This window comes from Rattus rattus, chromosome 4, assembly GCF_011064425.1.
Source record: "Rattus rattus isolate New Zealand chromosome 4, Rrattus_CSIRO_v1, whole genome shotgun sequence".
In the NCBI taxonomy this organism is placed as follows: Eukaryota; Metazoa; Chordata; class Mammalia; order Rodentia; family Muridae; genus Rattus; species Rattus rattus.
The window spans coordinates 108,972,694-108,989,062 of record NC_046157.1 but is presented as its reverse complement, the minus strand read 5'-3'; the positions used below and the strand labels follow the sequence as shown (position 1 = coordinate 108,989,062).

The window sequence follows — 16,369 nt, the reverse complement described above, 5'->3', positions numbered from 1 at the left end:
GTGATATTTAGCACTGAAAATTACAAATAAAGTTTTTTGAGGTTGAATAGCAACATCTAGCCATTGACACTGATGATTTCTCGGTCAAACGAACTGTCATAAACTACGCGAACGAAGCCCACGCACTCCTTCGAGTGAAAACAATCACGTGAATCTACGCAATGCTCACATGTTGGATGGGAGATTTAAATGTGCGGGGAAACTCAAAGGTTGAAGAACTAGGCATTTAGACAGTGGTAAGTGGTAATCTTACCTCTTTACACTCCATTACTCTTTCTCACGAGAGACATGCTAGTGCAAACAAGTCAATCAGAATTTGTGTTTAGCAAGATAAAGCTTAGAGGATAGTTTAAAATCCATTTATTATTCTGAATCCATTTCTTCCATTAACATGTTATACATTAGTGTTTACTAACCATGATTCATGTCACAGTTTAGTTTGTTAACTTTTAAATTATTTAACAACCATAAGTTATTGATACATTTTTAAGTATTACACAGATATCTTAAAAACAGGCTTGGGTTCATTTTTGTAAGTTTTAAATAGAAAACATTTTAGGCATCTCTTGAAAAAGAAATAAAGCAGGCATTTAAAGTTAGAAAACAAGTAATTCCAAATTTAGTTTTTACAAAAGCCTTCAGCTTTATTGACAAATTATGGCAAACATATTTGACAAATTGTGGTTCCTATTTAGAGAAGCTTACACATGGAACTTCATGTGTGTTTTTTTCTTTTTTCTTTTTTTAACAAATACAGGTTAAAACACTGAACAAATTCAGTTAGCTACATACATACAGTAGCTGCTTGTTTTCCACCCCATTAAAACAGCATTTAAAAATTAAATTTACAACTTAATATTGAACATCTCCATCTGACTGACAGATATTAAAAGACAGGTTAAAACATCTTATCTACAACTGTGTTATCAGCTAGTTCAAAATCATATTACAGTCTTTTAACAACCCTAAACAAAGGTTCGGCTAGTTGGTTGAGACTCAAAATCTAACAGGTTCATGCTCTTTTTTTTTTTTTTTTTACAAAAGAAAAAGGAGAAAGGAAACCGAAAAGGAAAGGGCAGGGGTTGGGGGTTTACACACAACAATTAAAAAAATAAAAACAATCAAGAGAATATCAACCTACAGAATGGTTTATAAACTATGCTTGCCAGTGTCTTTTTTTCCAGTCTGTTTTATAAAATAATACTAATGTCCATGTCACGTTAACAGTATAAGAGAATACAAGAATAGGGTGGGAGTAATTATGAGCAGTTATCCCTAGGATAGAAAAAACAAACAAACAAAAAAGACTATTACTTGTCTTGTTGCTGTTTATGTGAAGAGCACAGGCTATGAATTGTCTTTGAGGAGGTCACAGGTGAAGAGGACCTTCAATATCTACCATAGGGGTGTTCCCTGTATCCCCCTCTGGCTGACCTTGGTGGTGGTGCCTTCAGGCTGGAGCGGGTTGTGGTCCATTCTTCTGGTGCTATGAGCAAGAGAGAGACAGCGACAGACACGTGACTTCACAATTACAGGTCAAGAGAGTCATGCCAGAAACAGCGGTCCACTGAAGAAATGATAATAAATGAGTTCACCGAATGAAAGCCAAAGTTCAGCTCTGTTTCAGAAAGAGAGACTCTGCGAGTGTCGTTAGTGTCCATGGTGGTTATTTGAATTAAATTCTCCTGGTATTTGCCAAAGAAGAGAAAGTCGGACTACTAAGATAAAACCCATGTTTGCTATGCACTACATTCCAATGCTGCTACACTGCAAGAAGAACTTAAACATAGCCATGCCATTTAATCTTTCAATACAAACTTCTACGGTGAAATGCACATAATGACCAGTGGTTCTCAGCCCCCCACGAGAATCAAATAGGACTCAAAGTACAATGAAACAAAACATCTACTCTCTGTCCCACAAACTAATTAATTGAAATGTTCTGTGATTAAGGATCTATGTGTTGTAACTTTTCAGTGCCTCTCATTCGGAAAACAGTTAAAATCTATGATAAACCTCAGGTGACAATGTGAGAGATGGGCAGGGCACAGAGCAGAGAAGGTTGAAGTACTTAAGTATGCACAGAAAGATTTCTCAAATCCCTCTCCCATAAGCTATTCGGAAAATAGGATGGTCCCTAAAGGGCTAGGGAAACCCCTCAGTGTTTTAAAACTTAGCACATCCCTCCAAAGAAGAACCTAGAAATAGAAAGCCAGCCAAGTATTTGAGAGGTGTGAGAAACAGAGACTGCAAAAATCCGAGTTCCCAGAAAAGGAACCAACTCTACCTCTCCATAGCTTACAGGGAGATTTATGGTGGCAATCCAGAAGTGATTCCAGAAACTGGCTTATCTAGGTCCTTTACTCAGAATTAACATGCTCATGGACAGACAGTAGAAATGGAAAGGCAACTGCCAGTCAGAAAGACACACTGATAAAATGATAGAGAAGTAGAATCAATGAAAATATCTGCTGGGGAATCTCCACGGAGGGCAACTGATGTAGCCCCTTTGCCCTGTGTTGCTCCTTGCAATAGGTTTAAAAAGTTTCTAAAATGGGATATGAAAATTTAAATTTCAGTATTGTAGGTTGATGTATATGAAGGCAAACACAAGATAAGATGAGGCCTGTCATTAGACGAGAAGGAAGGGAGGTGGGAACAAAGGCTTTAGTAGGAGAGGGAGAAGCAGTAAGGAGGAGAGAGGCAACATGGAGGAAGACGTACACGATCCATCACCATGCGTCTCTACATAGATTTAGATTGTTGTGAATATTTCTTAATGGATGGATTTCTATAGGTCAATCTTATCTAGTTGGGGAGATTGTATCTTATCAATTGCTTGTGAGTTTATTGTGTGGATGTATTGTGGACTGAGAATTTAACATATAAATCCGATTGTTGGGTTGCACTTTGTTGAGTCTTGATTTTATTGGTAGCTGGAACCAGAGAGTTCGTGGCTAGTAGAGAGGCGCCAAGAGAGATACTAACCAGAGATAAATTATGGTTAGTTCCATATGGCCCTTTGGTGCTGGAACTAACTCTAGGGACCAGCGTGGCAAGGTGCTATGCTGGAACAGCTTGTGGTCAGCCTGGGTCTGGGAGTACTTAGGGATAGCATGGAGCCTCTGAGATAAAGATATCCCACAGTGCCATGTGGCTTTCCAAGGTTCCTTATCATTGATAGAGGAAACCAATTATTTATGTCTCTTAATCGGGGCCTTGCTTCTGCTTCGTACACAATCTCAATGACAGCCATGAATCAAGGTTTGGAGAATGTTATTTCTATTTGTGTCCAGTTTCCTTCCTCACTGTGTTTATCACGATGGCCATGTTTTATGCAGTTGTCTCTTACATTTGCTACATTGGGCAATCAGCCATGGTGTAGACATATGCAGCACCCTAGCATCTTAAGAGCTCTCACACAGTGAGTGCACCACAGGCCTTTAAATTCGCCAGGGTGAGCCTCTCACCACTCCTAGCCTATATTTTTAACGCAATTACCAGAGGTAGAAGGGATACTCCAAAGTCACTCTAGGCTCAGGCAAGTATGGAACTTTATAGGGGTTAAGAACAGCAACAAGAGTGAGAGGAAGAAGCATAGGGTCCCTTTGTGAAGAGGCGTGGGGAATGATGGAGGAATAAAATTTAGAAGTACATTTGGAGTTTAGTGGCTCCTTTGGGACTTTATTTACTAGACACTAGAGTTTTAAAAGTATCTTCAAATTTAGTACAAGAGTTGGATTCATAGCCGATTGTTTTTAGTCCCATGATGTTGTTGCAAGATGCCTCTTAAAAAATCCTCACAGTAAAGCTTTAAATCAGCTCTGTCTCTTTGAAAATAACAGAAGAAACACGGGGTGTTCAGTACCAGGGGACTGCTGTGTGAGAAACACTGGTTGGGTTATGGCTATAAAATAAATGAATAACAAGACTTACTTTTCAGAGAGGATGCATGTACACTTCTGCCTTAACTAAATGACTAGAATACCAAAAATTTATAAAAATATGAAGTAAATTCATATTTATTTATCATTAACAAAGTGCACGAAATCTCCTAGGCATCAGCTGTTATCCTATGTTGTGATGACAGACACAGTCAAGGACAACACAGAGAGAAACACGTGGGAAACTTCATGGATTGCAGCACCTTCTTAACTTGTCTTTTAGGAAAATATTCAGGGAAGTAGTGAGGAGGGAGCCACAACTGTCATAGGTCGTTTAGCTGAAGTTAGTCTGGACTCTATTAAGTGGCCATCTTGAAGAAGAAAAGGTTTTCTGAGCAAACCTAGAAATTCATTATGAACTCAGTTTGTATTTATCCTCTCTCAGATTATTCTTTCTCCAAAGACTTTCCTACATTAATTATCCAGTATTATTTGAACTTATTTCCAAAGTGACTTTTAAGATCTATTAGGGAAGGCACTTTGTACAGTGGCGAACATGTAGTAGAACAGCATAAGTATAAAGTGAGTCAGTGATGTTATTAAACAAGGGAGGAGTTAAGCCACTTATGCAAAATAAATCAAGCATAGACATTGCTCACAACTTGCATTTTATGTGTATATGTGTGAGATAAACATATTTCTTTTAAAAGTTGTTATTTTTATTGTTGCGAGTGAGTAATGTATCGCCTCATAATTTGAGCATCCCAGAATGCCTGGAGTTCATGTCAATCACTTGGGAGTCGGTGCCCTTGAGTAACATTTTACTTCCTTTGAAGTATAAGTCATCCAGGTTAGTCTTCCTGTGCACTGAATTTTTACTCGAATGACCTGCACTTTCTCAAAGGCTCTGCTCAGCAGATTCAGGCCCATTAAGCCTCATGCAGATTGTAATGTGCTTGCATTTCTGTAGTGAAAGCAGATACTTTGGGGAGCATTCATGGTAGGAAAAAAATCTAGACAATTTTTAAAATTGCAAAAAAAAATTGTCCCAGATACATTAAACATTTAGGTTCTTGGTGAGCATGAAACACAGGGACTAGAGACCATTTTTTTTTTTTTAAATCTGGTGTTATTGAAGTTAAATGGAAAAGTAAAGTTTTAATATTTGGGTTCCAGGAAGTATTTAAAACATCACAGTCTCCATTCAATTCATTTTGAACCAGTTCAAAAAAGATGTCATTGAGACTCTTGATCCTGAGGACTAAGCTAGCCTGTTCATGCATTGGTCATTCTCCATATATCTTTGCATTTCTGAAACTCACTAAAGAATCTCGGAAAAGTGGCTTAAACCCACAGTAAATAATGGCTGCTTATACTGTTCATTTGTGTCATGTTGCAGATCAACATGCAAAATTCATAACTAATGTAAGGGTTGATTTGGATATGAAGTGTCCTCAGCACAATGCTGATAGAAGCTTGCTTGCTAGTAACAGGGCTCCTACAACTTGCTTGGTTCCAGAGCTTTAAGTTCTTCACCCATGAAAGCAGTCACAGCTGAATGCACTGTAGGAAATGTTAGTGAGATAAATTCCCCCATCATCCCCTTCCTGTTTTTCTGTCTGTCTCTATTCACTACCATCTACTTCTGCCATGATCCTCCTCAACGCAGGAGCCCAGATGGATCTTTCTTCAAATACAGTCTTATATTATCAAAAGTAATCTTCACAGTTTTCTTATGAGGTAAAAAAAAATCCTCTAAATCATGAGTGAAGTGTGGATCATGGGCTGAGTTGAGGGAGATGGGAAATGCAGCTTTGTACCTTTTTTGTTTCTCATGTGGTATGATATTTTGAAGCAAGTCTTATCCTTGGTTCAGATTTACCTGAAACTTACTATATAGCTCAATTTCTCCATGTCAGTGACAGAAGGGTCTGTCTTGACTCACCTCTATACAACAGAGGACCTAAGGAGTTTAGTGAAGCATATTCTTATTGTAGAGTGCATGCCCCACCTCAATAAAAAGAGAGCCAAAGGGACAACTGAAAAAAGAGTTAACAGAACAGAACACAGAAAATGAAATAGGGAACAATAACTGGACACAATATAGATGCTTGTCTCACGTGAATCTAAACTATATTTTTTTGGTGTCAAAGTCTGGATTCTACCAAAGCTGAGGAATTCATCCACAGACTTGAAAAGTATATGAGAACTTGATGAGAAGTAACACAGGGCAGAGTCAATTGGTAGTCTAAAGTAATGTTATAACCTTTCCCTTTAGTTCAGTGAAAAAGGTAGGCCTGGTTACATTCCTTCATTGATAAGAAAACTCAACTTCTAGCTGCCTACTTCCCTGGCCTACCTCCATTTTCTATTATAATGCAGTGTTTGGTCTCAGAAAGACACTCAACAAGTAACAATGGAACAAACCAACAAAGAGAACAAAGAAACACCAGGCTTAAGCTCCATGATCTGCTCTAATGGAGGTATTCCCTGTGCACCTGTTTGTTGGTTGCTCCCAAGATGTAAACATCTCTATTGCACCCTACTCTTAAACTTAGCTTACAAGGGAACCATTTAGAGAATATTACTATCTCACTGTGTACCCTAAAGTAGCCTTGAACTCATGAGACACTCCTACTTCAGGCTCATGAATGCTGGGATTACAAGTGGGTCCCACATGTGTTATTAATCCTTACCACGATTCCTTTCCTCAAATCCTTTTTGATGCAACTAATCAAGCTGAAAACTAGCTGTTTGTATTGTTTTTTTCTAAGCATACCAAGGCAATCAAAGTTTACAATCTTCAACAAAGGCAGAAGCAGGTTCCCAGTTTGCCTAAAGCTGTCCAATTAAGAGTGGATAATTTGAAGCGAAATTGAGATCTTAAATATAACTAATAATGTAAAATTACCAAATAAGCAGTGCAGTAGTGAGACTCTGGTGTGTGTATGTGTGCATATGCATGTATGAATGAGTGTCTGTGTATGTATGTGTGTGTGTGTGTGTGTGTGTGTGTGTGTGTGTGTGTGTGTGTGCGTGCATGCACACTTCTGGTATGCACCCTGTGGAGATTAGAGAACAGCCTTATGGCATTTGTCCTTCATCTTGTTTGAGATAGGGTCTCTTCATGGTTCTATATGCCAGCCTAGTTGGCCTGTAATTAAAGTCTCCTTCCTAACTGCTTCCCACATCCTGGAGTAGGGACACTAGGATCACTGGGAACTACGTGATTGTTAGTGTCCAGTTTTAACTTGAGATCTGAAGATCTCAAATCACATTGACAAGCTTGTGTGTCAAGCACATTAACTCACTGAGCCATCTCCTACCCCTGCTTGTTTAGACTGTGTTACCTTTAAGGGAAATGATACCCATGTACTATCAGGACTACTTGTTGGAGGTGTCCTCTTAATGGCAGTCTCTCAAATAGTATGAGAGAAAGTTAGATTATTCTAAAATTAATTTTATGAGAACTCCAATATACTTTGGGAACACAATTTCAGTGAGCTGTCTTTCAGTTAAAAGTGGACTTTAAAATTTCACATTAAGATGAAATAACTGTGATATTATTCTCGGGAACACATAAACATTTCAATATCAAATCCTAGGACAAACAAATTGTTTGCATGTATTATATTTCTCAGTGACTTTTATATTCTTGGTAATTTTAGAAAACTCATCTTTTGTAAAATCAATTTCTCAAATGCGTATCTCTATTTACTGTTAAATATAGCAGCCCTTTGTTCTTCAATCCCAGGGCTGGCATGAATGCTAGTTGGATTCATTTTCTTTAGCTGTTTTCACAGATTAATCAATGCAGGCTTATTTTCACACTGGGATAATAATCATCTCTCTCCTCAGCACAAAATGAGGATGTTCGTGTTCTGCAATCGACTTGAAGTGCGGCACTCGGGTGCCCTGGATTGAAATATAGCACCCAATTTCTCTTTGCTTTCATTCATTTCAAGACAGTGTATTAATATTATCTGCCTTGGTTCCACACAGCTGTCATTTAAGATGCTCCTAACGAATGGATGCATAATTAGCTCTCTAGTTCATACATTAAATACATTTTAATAAACAGCTCTTTCCTCTGAGATGGAAATGTTGCTGTCCATTCACAGCTGCCAATCTCACAGAGAATGAAGACGGTGTTTCTTATGTGAAGCACTGCGTAGCTAAGCCCTGTAATTAAAACACATCCCCATTGAATTATGGGCTATTCAGACATATCCAAAGTAATTTTTAGTAATTCTGACTTAATTATAAAATAGTTTAGATGTGCAGAAACTGATTTTAAATTATTATTAATCAAATATTCATTCTCTAAAAATCAGTTCAGTATAAAAATGTAACAAATCTTAGTTTAATAAAAATGGAGCTGATAGTACATGAAATGTTACATGATCTTCATAATCAATACATTTAAATATTTAGTTATATTTACATTTTAGTATTATAGTGTTGCAAGGAAGGCATTTAATATTCAATATTACCTACAAATATCCAGTTTATATTTCCTACTTCAGCAGTAAAACCTGGGACACAGAGAGAAAATCTTTTACATCTGATGATAGAACAGAATGTAAAGAAATGAAGGCTCAGACTTGGGATCCCAGCCACTTGGGAGTTTAACAGGAGAATTACCTGAATCCAGTTTGAAACTAGTCTTGGATGTGTAGCATGATATTGCATTTTTTTTGAAAATTATAGAGTAAATCAGTAAATATTCAGTTACCACATGCATGCATGCATACACACACACACACACACACACACACACACTGACAATAGAAAGCACATTAGTAATATGTAGAGTGTTGTCTTTATGCAGGTGAAGGCAGGCACAAGATAAGGCAAGGCCTGTGATTGGGCAGTGAAAAAGTAAGGTGGGCATAGAGTTTTGAAGGGAGGAGAGAGAGAGAAGAGAAAGAGAACAACAAAGATGGAGGCAGAGAAGGATGACCCAGATCTGTGTGGCCTTAAATGGCCACAGGTAGTTATGTATACTTCGTAAGGGATGGATTATTATAGAACAATTTGTCTTATGTAGGTGGGTGGTTTATATCATTATCAGTTGGTTGTGAGTTTATTGTGCAGACGTTTTGTGGAGTCTGAATATAAATCTGATTGATAAATTACAAGCTTGTTGAACTTTGATTTTAACAGGTTACTGGAAGTTTTGACTGTAACCACGGGGGTGGGGGCAGATGCTGGGAATGTGGGTAGAGTCCACGGCAAGACAGTTGTAAGAGGGTGGCTGGTGGGCTCAGAGAGTCGCTGGCGGCAGCGTGGGATGCAGATTGGGAGCTTCGCAGTTGAAATGCTTTGTTGATTGAGATGAAAACAACCTGTAGATGTCATTTGCCCCACTAGTGTGGGATGGTAGAGATCCTTTTATTAATATTTACAGCCACAGTAATATTTATGTTAATTAGCTCAATATAGCCATTCTATGCAGTGTATGCATTTTTCAAAATACATACATTCCAAATATCTAGCAACAAACTGAAAACATACTTATAATGTATTAATTAAACAATTGAAAACATACTTATAATGTATTAATTAAACAATTGAAAACATACTTACAATGTATTAAACAAAACTCTGAATGAAGTGTTTCGTGGGAAGCATTAGATATTTACTATTGATTTCACACCGGCTGTGAACATGAACGCTGGAAGGGAGATTCTATCTGTGAATGTCCTTTCTGAAGCACATTCTGATGCTCACTCACAATTTTCTGGTTCTCTCTCCTGTCCTCATGAGGAGACAGTTTTCTGGGCCAACCTACTATCATCTCCTCTCATTGTTGATTGGGTAAAGGAGTATTCCAGGAAATAGACTGTCCCTTTTGTAAATGAAAACTCAACCCAGTAGAGTTTAATGTCTGTATCCACCACAAAACCAAACCAAAATGTAAGAGGGAGGAATTACTAATTCAAAATAGAAGCCAGAAGAAACATATATGTTTGGAACAAAGAGTATTAACTTACAAGGCTGTCTACAGTTCATTAACTAGAGGATATAAATGAATGATAATGTATGGGAGGTATATACAGTTTGACTTGAATGGGCATCTGTGTCAATCTTCTCCTGAATTTGTAAATATTACCATCTTACTTTGTGTTTTTATGTTTTATTTTTAGTAATTGTTTGTGTCTGTGTGTGTGTTTCCTGTGATTTTTTTTCCTTATTTGTTTTAAAAGGGGGAAAAGTCTATTTAGAACATATTGTTTCAGAAAGTTATTTTCAATAATAAAAAAGAAACTATATCTGAATGCAAGTGTCATAAGAAAAGAACCACTTATCAACAATTACCAATATAATCCTGATAGCCCACTATACAGCATACTATACCAAATCTGAATTCTCATGATATATGAATTTAATTAGCCTTTGATATTATGGTGCTGAGCCCCTTTAATTCTAGTTATTTTCCCTTGCCTTGTTTTCCCCTATACAGAATATGAGTGTATTAGAATCTTCAGAACTTTACTCTTACAACACATGGTTGATATGAACGTACTGATTTTGTGATTATGCAAAAAGAGCATAGCAATTTCAAATGAACATACCAATAGATAATTGTTACAATTCATGTGAAATACAGGAAAGTCTACATTTATCATGGTATAGTCCTGGTGATAGAGAAGTGGAAGAAAATACTTTTACAGACCATGATGAGAAAAATCTGTGTTTAAATTATCCTTTTAGTGCCACATACGAAGTAATAGGTTTCATATGCCATCATCATGCACATCTATTATTTGTCTCTTACCTAATCCCTTTCTCATGTTCTTGCTCCCAACTATTGCTGGTCCCAATGGTTCCCCCCTCTCCTTTATGGACATGTGTACTATTATTGTCTTTGTCCTTTCCTAGGCTCCACTTAAGATCTCTTCTTCCCTTCTCATGGTTTCCTTTATAATTCTCTCTCTCTCTCTCTCTCTCTCTCTCTCTCTCTCTCTCTCTCTCTCTCTCTTAAACACACACACACACACAGACACACACACACACAGACACTACCCCCATGGTGTGTTTACCTTCTAAGTTTACCTTATTTCACTTTATATAATGATCACCAGTTCCACCCAAATATCATGATTTCATTTTCCTTTCCAGCTCAAGGAAACTTTACCATGTATGTTTGTTACATTTGTCATTGTTCTATGATGGCCATCCTGCCTTGCGCTCTTAGCTGCTGTAAGTCTGGCAGCAATAATATTGAGTCAATTGTCTCTGTAGTAGGACTTAGATTCCTTTGGGTATATACTCCAGAGTGATACAAATTGAGCCATGTGGTAATTCTATTTGCATTTCCCTGAGCAACCTCTTTACTGTTTCAATAGTGGCTCTACAAGTTAGTGCTGCCACCAGCAGTGAATAGGGGTTTCTCTCTCCCCACATACTCACTAGTATCTGCTGTAAGTTTTTTCTCGATGTTGATGTTGTCCATTCTGATGGGTGGGATAGAATTTTAAAGTATTTTCAAGTTTCATCTTTCTGATGAATAAAAATGTTGGCTATTTTTTTTTAAGTGTTCACTGGCCATTTGTATTTCTTCTTCTGAGAACTACCGGTTCATTTCATTGTTGCATTCCCTGATTGAAATTTTTTTCCATTTAGAAACTAATATTTCATTCCTTCACAAGCCATTCTGCTGCACATCATCGAATGTAGCACTGATTCCAGTGCATGTGATTCCATAAAAGAAACATGGGAGCTATTTTTCCTCACACTGACACATCAATTTTGAAAAATAATGACTACACTGAAATTCTCAAGGCATTTCATGAATAATAATATATGTCCTCATTAGAAAAAAAAAGTGTCAGGAGATTTGTAATCTTCCCACACTGGAATAACACTTACATATGATAGCCACTTAATAAACATTTTTAAATGAGTAATGTTGTCTAACTTTGTACGGCACTACAAGTTGTATAACTTCGTAAAAACTCATAAAGATTATATTCTGGTATAATAGGCATGCATCCATCTATTTGTAAATAGGAAATAATGGGGCAATAGAAAAACATTATACTTTGTAAATCATCACAAAGCTTACACCTACCAGTACCTATATGCAAAATATACTCTCTTGCTGCCTTTAAACTAGCCTGGCTTCCTCAACAGCCCTGCTTATGTAATCTATGATGCTGTTGTCTTGAAACTTTTCAAACCACAGGTTGCCTTGGCAATGTCATCACCAATATTTTTGGGGGACAGAAGGGATGGGTCTCAGGGGTTGTCATAATAACTTTTATTGCTGTGATAAGAAACCATGACAAAAGGGGCTGGGGATTTAGCTCAGTGGTAGAGCGCTTACCTAGGAAGCGCAAGACCCTGGGTTCGGTCCCCAGCTCCGAAAAAGAAAAAAAAAGAAAAAAAAAAGAAAAAATAAAAAGGTACTTGCACTTATTCAGTCCTTTATAAAAAAAAAAAAGAAAGAAACCATGACAAAGGCAACTTAAAAAACGAAGTGTTTAATTTGGCTTTATGGATTCAGAGGATTAAAGTCCATGATAGAGGAACAAAGGCATGGAGGAAAGAACAGATGAGAACCACATCTTGACAAGCAAATGGTGGGGGGAGAGAGGGAGAGGGGGGGGGGGAGGGGAAGGGGAAAAGGAGAGAGAGAGAGAGAGAGAGAGAGAGAGAGAGAGAGAGCACTGGGAATAACAATAGCATGAGTCTTTTGAAACCTCAAAACCTGCCCTCAGTGATGTGCCTCCTCCAACAAGGCCATACCTCCTAATCCTTCCCAAACAGTTCCTATCAATTAGGAACAAATTATTCAAATATATGAGCCTATCAGGGCCATTCTCATTCAAACCACCACAGAGGCCAAGGCAGACAGACCACTGATCATGGCTCTGATATACCTTGGCTACATGACTTTGATCTCATTTGGGCTAATCTTGAGGGGAAGGATGAAGGTCGCTGGTGTTAGGTGATCCTGGATTAGATTGAACAAAGAAAGCTACACCTTAGCATCCTCCATGATAAAAGCAGAGAAGCTAAGCTTGTATTTTATTCATGGATCACTTTCAGTGAAAACTTGGACAAAGAATGTTGCTTGACTCTAGGACAAGTAGAGACAGGATTGGAAGAAGATAATTATAGCTATTTTTTGGTGAACCCAGGGAACTGTGGATGCCCTGGTGTGTTTAGCTTTATACCTCAACCTAAATGGGTAGTGATGACCCTGCCAAGATTGAAAGTGCTAGATTCTCTTCTTGCTTCCAGAATCATTGCTAGCATTTTTGGGGAGAGAATATCAATCAGGCACTTTGGAATTCTATTTCATGTTAATTGTTTGATGGAGGAAAATCACTTAATGCTACAGCCTTAGTTAAAAATGCAGGGATGTGTGAGAATGTACATAGAGGATGCTGATGGAGACTCTATCATGTGGAAGATATGTCTGTAATATTTTTCTCCCACACTTCTCCTTTGTATCCCCCTTACTCAGACCTGTAGTTGAGCCCTCTAATGTAACCTGACTCCCAGGTCCCATACTCTCTATCAGGATTATTTACATTAGATCTAGGCTTCCTTAGGCTTTGCTTAGTCCTGAGTCACAGAAAGCCCCCATATGTGGTAGCAGCACTGGATCAAGTTCCAACTATTGACAATGTATAAAAACAGAAAAGGACTCTTAGAGATATTCTCTCACCCTGACTTCCCCTCTGTCATAAATTGCTTAATATGTTCACCTAAAATGTGAGAATTTATATGGAGGGCCTCAACTATTATTTAGCATTAGTCATAGTGATATTTTCTCTTGCTGGGTGTGGCATTGCATTACTGAGTAATGACTGTATTCCGTCCTAGTGAATGCTGGCACACTTGTTACCTCTGCCCATACTCAGTCTGTACCTGCTGGGTAAAGGTGTTGATAACATTAAATCTATGGTAGTTATGGTTAATAGTTTAATCTATTCCTGGCGAGGTGACCAACTGAAACATTCCCTTAGGCATGGGCTTAGGAAACAGTCCTGAAAACAGCTGAGTGTGACATCCTATGGCCAGTAAGAACTGGAGCTCAGTCACACACCTGAGAAACAAATTGTTGTGATCATGAAAAAAAAAAGCAAATGGGTCTTTCATGATGTTCCAGGAAGGACTTTCCCCAGGGAAGGGGACCAGCTTAGAATGAAATAAACCCAGAAGACAGTCCATCAGAAATGGGCTTTTTTTGAGAATTGAAAAATATTCTAAAGAAGTGAGTGGACTCATTGTGACTTTGGAGAATTCAGAGACAACACAGAACATTGCAATGAGTACTTGATCTAGAAAGGCTAAAGCAGGAGAATGAGGAGTACAGTAAGAAGCCTTGGTGCCTCTTATCTCTTACTCACATACCCCCACATGCCACCCCCACCCAAAACTTTCTGCTTGTCTTATTCTGTAAGTCCATATACTTGAACTTGGTTTTATAAGAAAATGCACTTGCATTTTATAAGAAAACAAACATTTGCATCAAAAAGTAAGTTTGTTTTAAGAATAAATAGTAGGTTTTTGGTTCCCCAGATTTACATTTCTCTGGGTTTAAATTACCATTGGGATGTCTGGGTCCAGAAGCACCAAAAACCAACCAACCACCTTAGAGACATACAAGTTTACAGGGCCAGAAAGACATGGATTTCTCCTGAGTCTCAGATGATACTGGACATGAGAAAATAGTATCTAGATCCTCTGGACACCTCTTTGGTGAAAAGATGAAGACAGAACTTCGAGCAGCCAAAAACAACAGCTGTTTCAACTTGTGCTTCGTGACTCTCTATGACCTGAATTGTTCCCAGTGCACAAAGTCATGTCAGTGATTCTCAGCTGAGTTTTCTGTTGCTTCTGGATGCTACGCATGAAGAAACCTCCCCTCATCTTTAGTCTGAATTTCTATCAAGAAAGTGATGGATACATGTGGGATCCTTGCCAGGCAAAATAGCAGCTGGTTATACTTTGGAACCTCCAAACTTATTGTCTTTGCAAGTGGCCAATGCTTATTTGACCTTGTCTCCAGAAGACTTGATGATTCTCAGATTCAGAAGTCACTGGGGACACCAAAGTTACCATCTAACCTAGGCTTGGCCGCATGAATTATAATGAAAAAAAGTATGAAGAAAGCTGTAATCCTGGTAAAGACTATACATGTGTACAGCACAAAAGATCCCAAACAATAGGACAGGTAGTCTGTTAAATAGTAGATATTCAGATATGGTTTTGTTTGTTTTTGTTCTTGTTGTTTTACAAGTTATTGTCAGTTATATGCTGTTATAAATATACAAAAAATTACCAAAATTGATGTGGTTTATGTAAAGAAAGGTAGCTCTCTGCTGGGATTATAAGCATCTTAATCTAATCATGGAGTCAGAGTGGCCCAGGTCCAGATTCATGTGAGTCAAGTAGTTACATGGTAGGATACAGTGGTGAGGAGTCACATCCCAATGTAAAGCCAGGTGAGCTTAGACCTGACAACTGGATCCTTTTAGTAAGCTTGCTTCCTCAGTAAAAGAAGGCTAAATGTTTGCTGTTCAAATTGAGCAGCTAGGGAGTCCCATGTGTTACTCTGGGCTTGTGCATGGTTAGGAAGAGAGAAGCCCATGGCAGTTTCTGCTGGGAAATCGTCTATGGAGATGAACAATGCTGATGGTTTGGTGGTGGTAAATCATGCACAGAGAACTGGCTCAGAAAGCTCAGAATTTGTCCTTGGGAATAGATGACTGAAAAGCTAGAAATGAGTAAGGTCTGCAGAGTATGACTTCATTCTCTGTGATCATTGTGCTTTCCTTTCCCCACCTGACCATCTGTCCCTCCTACCTGACCATCTGTTCCTCCTACCTGACCATCTGTCTTTCCTACCTGACCATCTGTGCTTTCTTTCCCCCACCTGGCTGGTCTTCTGTGCCTTCCTCCCCCTCCCCCACCCCCACACTCAAATGTGGTTATCTTTCTACATCCAGACCTAGCATTACACTTTCATGACATGGCATTTCTAACTCATAGATAACTCCATTGTCTTCTTCATTCTCCATCAGAGGAAGAGGAGGTCTTGTTATAATTTTAGCAAAACCCCAAGACTATAAATGTCTAAATGTCATTTTCAAGGCAAACCTGCTAAATAAACATTTTATAGAATCAGACACGACCCATCAAAGCATTCAGCAAGTATTTGCTGGATAGAATTATGATTAATTTTTAGTGATACTCAATGCAGAAATACATTTTGAAATCAACTTTATAGACTAATAATTTATTCACTGTCTGTTAATGCATGCAAAACATGTTATTTTGGATTTTAAAAGTTACATATGATGGAAAATAATTGAGAAATCATTTCATAATAAAAATATTTTTGCATTTTCAAGTCTAAAATATTTTAAGTGTAGATTATATGGTTATCTTTGTGACAAAAGGAAAAACACAATATCGAGGTTATACCAAAGACTGGCCAATAGAAATTCTGAAACATGGAACCA

The 16,369-nt window shown here is 38.0% G+C and overlaps 1 protein-coding gene across 2 annotated transcripts in view; it reads right to left on the bottom strand.

The window, feature by feature from the left end:
- Nucleotides 1-343: 343 nt before the first annotated feature.
- Nucleotides 344-16,369, bottom strand: part of Khdrbs2 (KH RNA binding domain containing, signal transduction associated 2) — a 449,495-nt gene continuing 433,469 nt past the window's right edge. The window contains exons 9-10 of one of the 2 annotated variants that reach the window (XM_032900881.1): nt 1,435-1,486; nt 344-1,275 (exon numbers count right to left, since the gene is read on the bottom strand). In XM_032900881.1, the coding sequence (XP_032756772.1) occupies nt 1,260-1,275; nt 1,435-1,486 (68 nt within the window). In that variant the 3' untranslated portion in view covers nt 344-1,259. Of the gene's footprint in view, nt 1,487-16,369 lie in introns of both variants that reach the window. The other variant, XM_032900880.1, reaches the window with a different exon arrangement.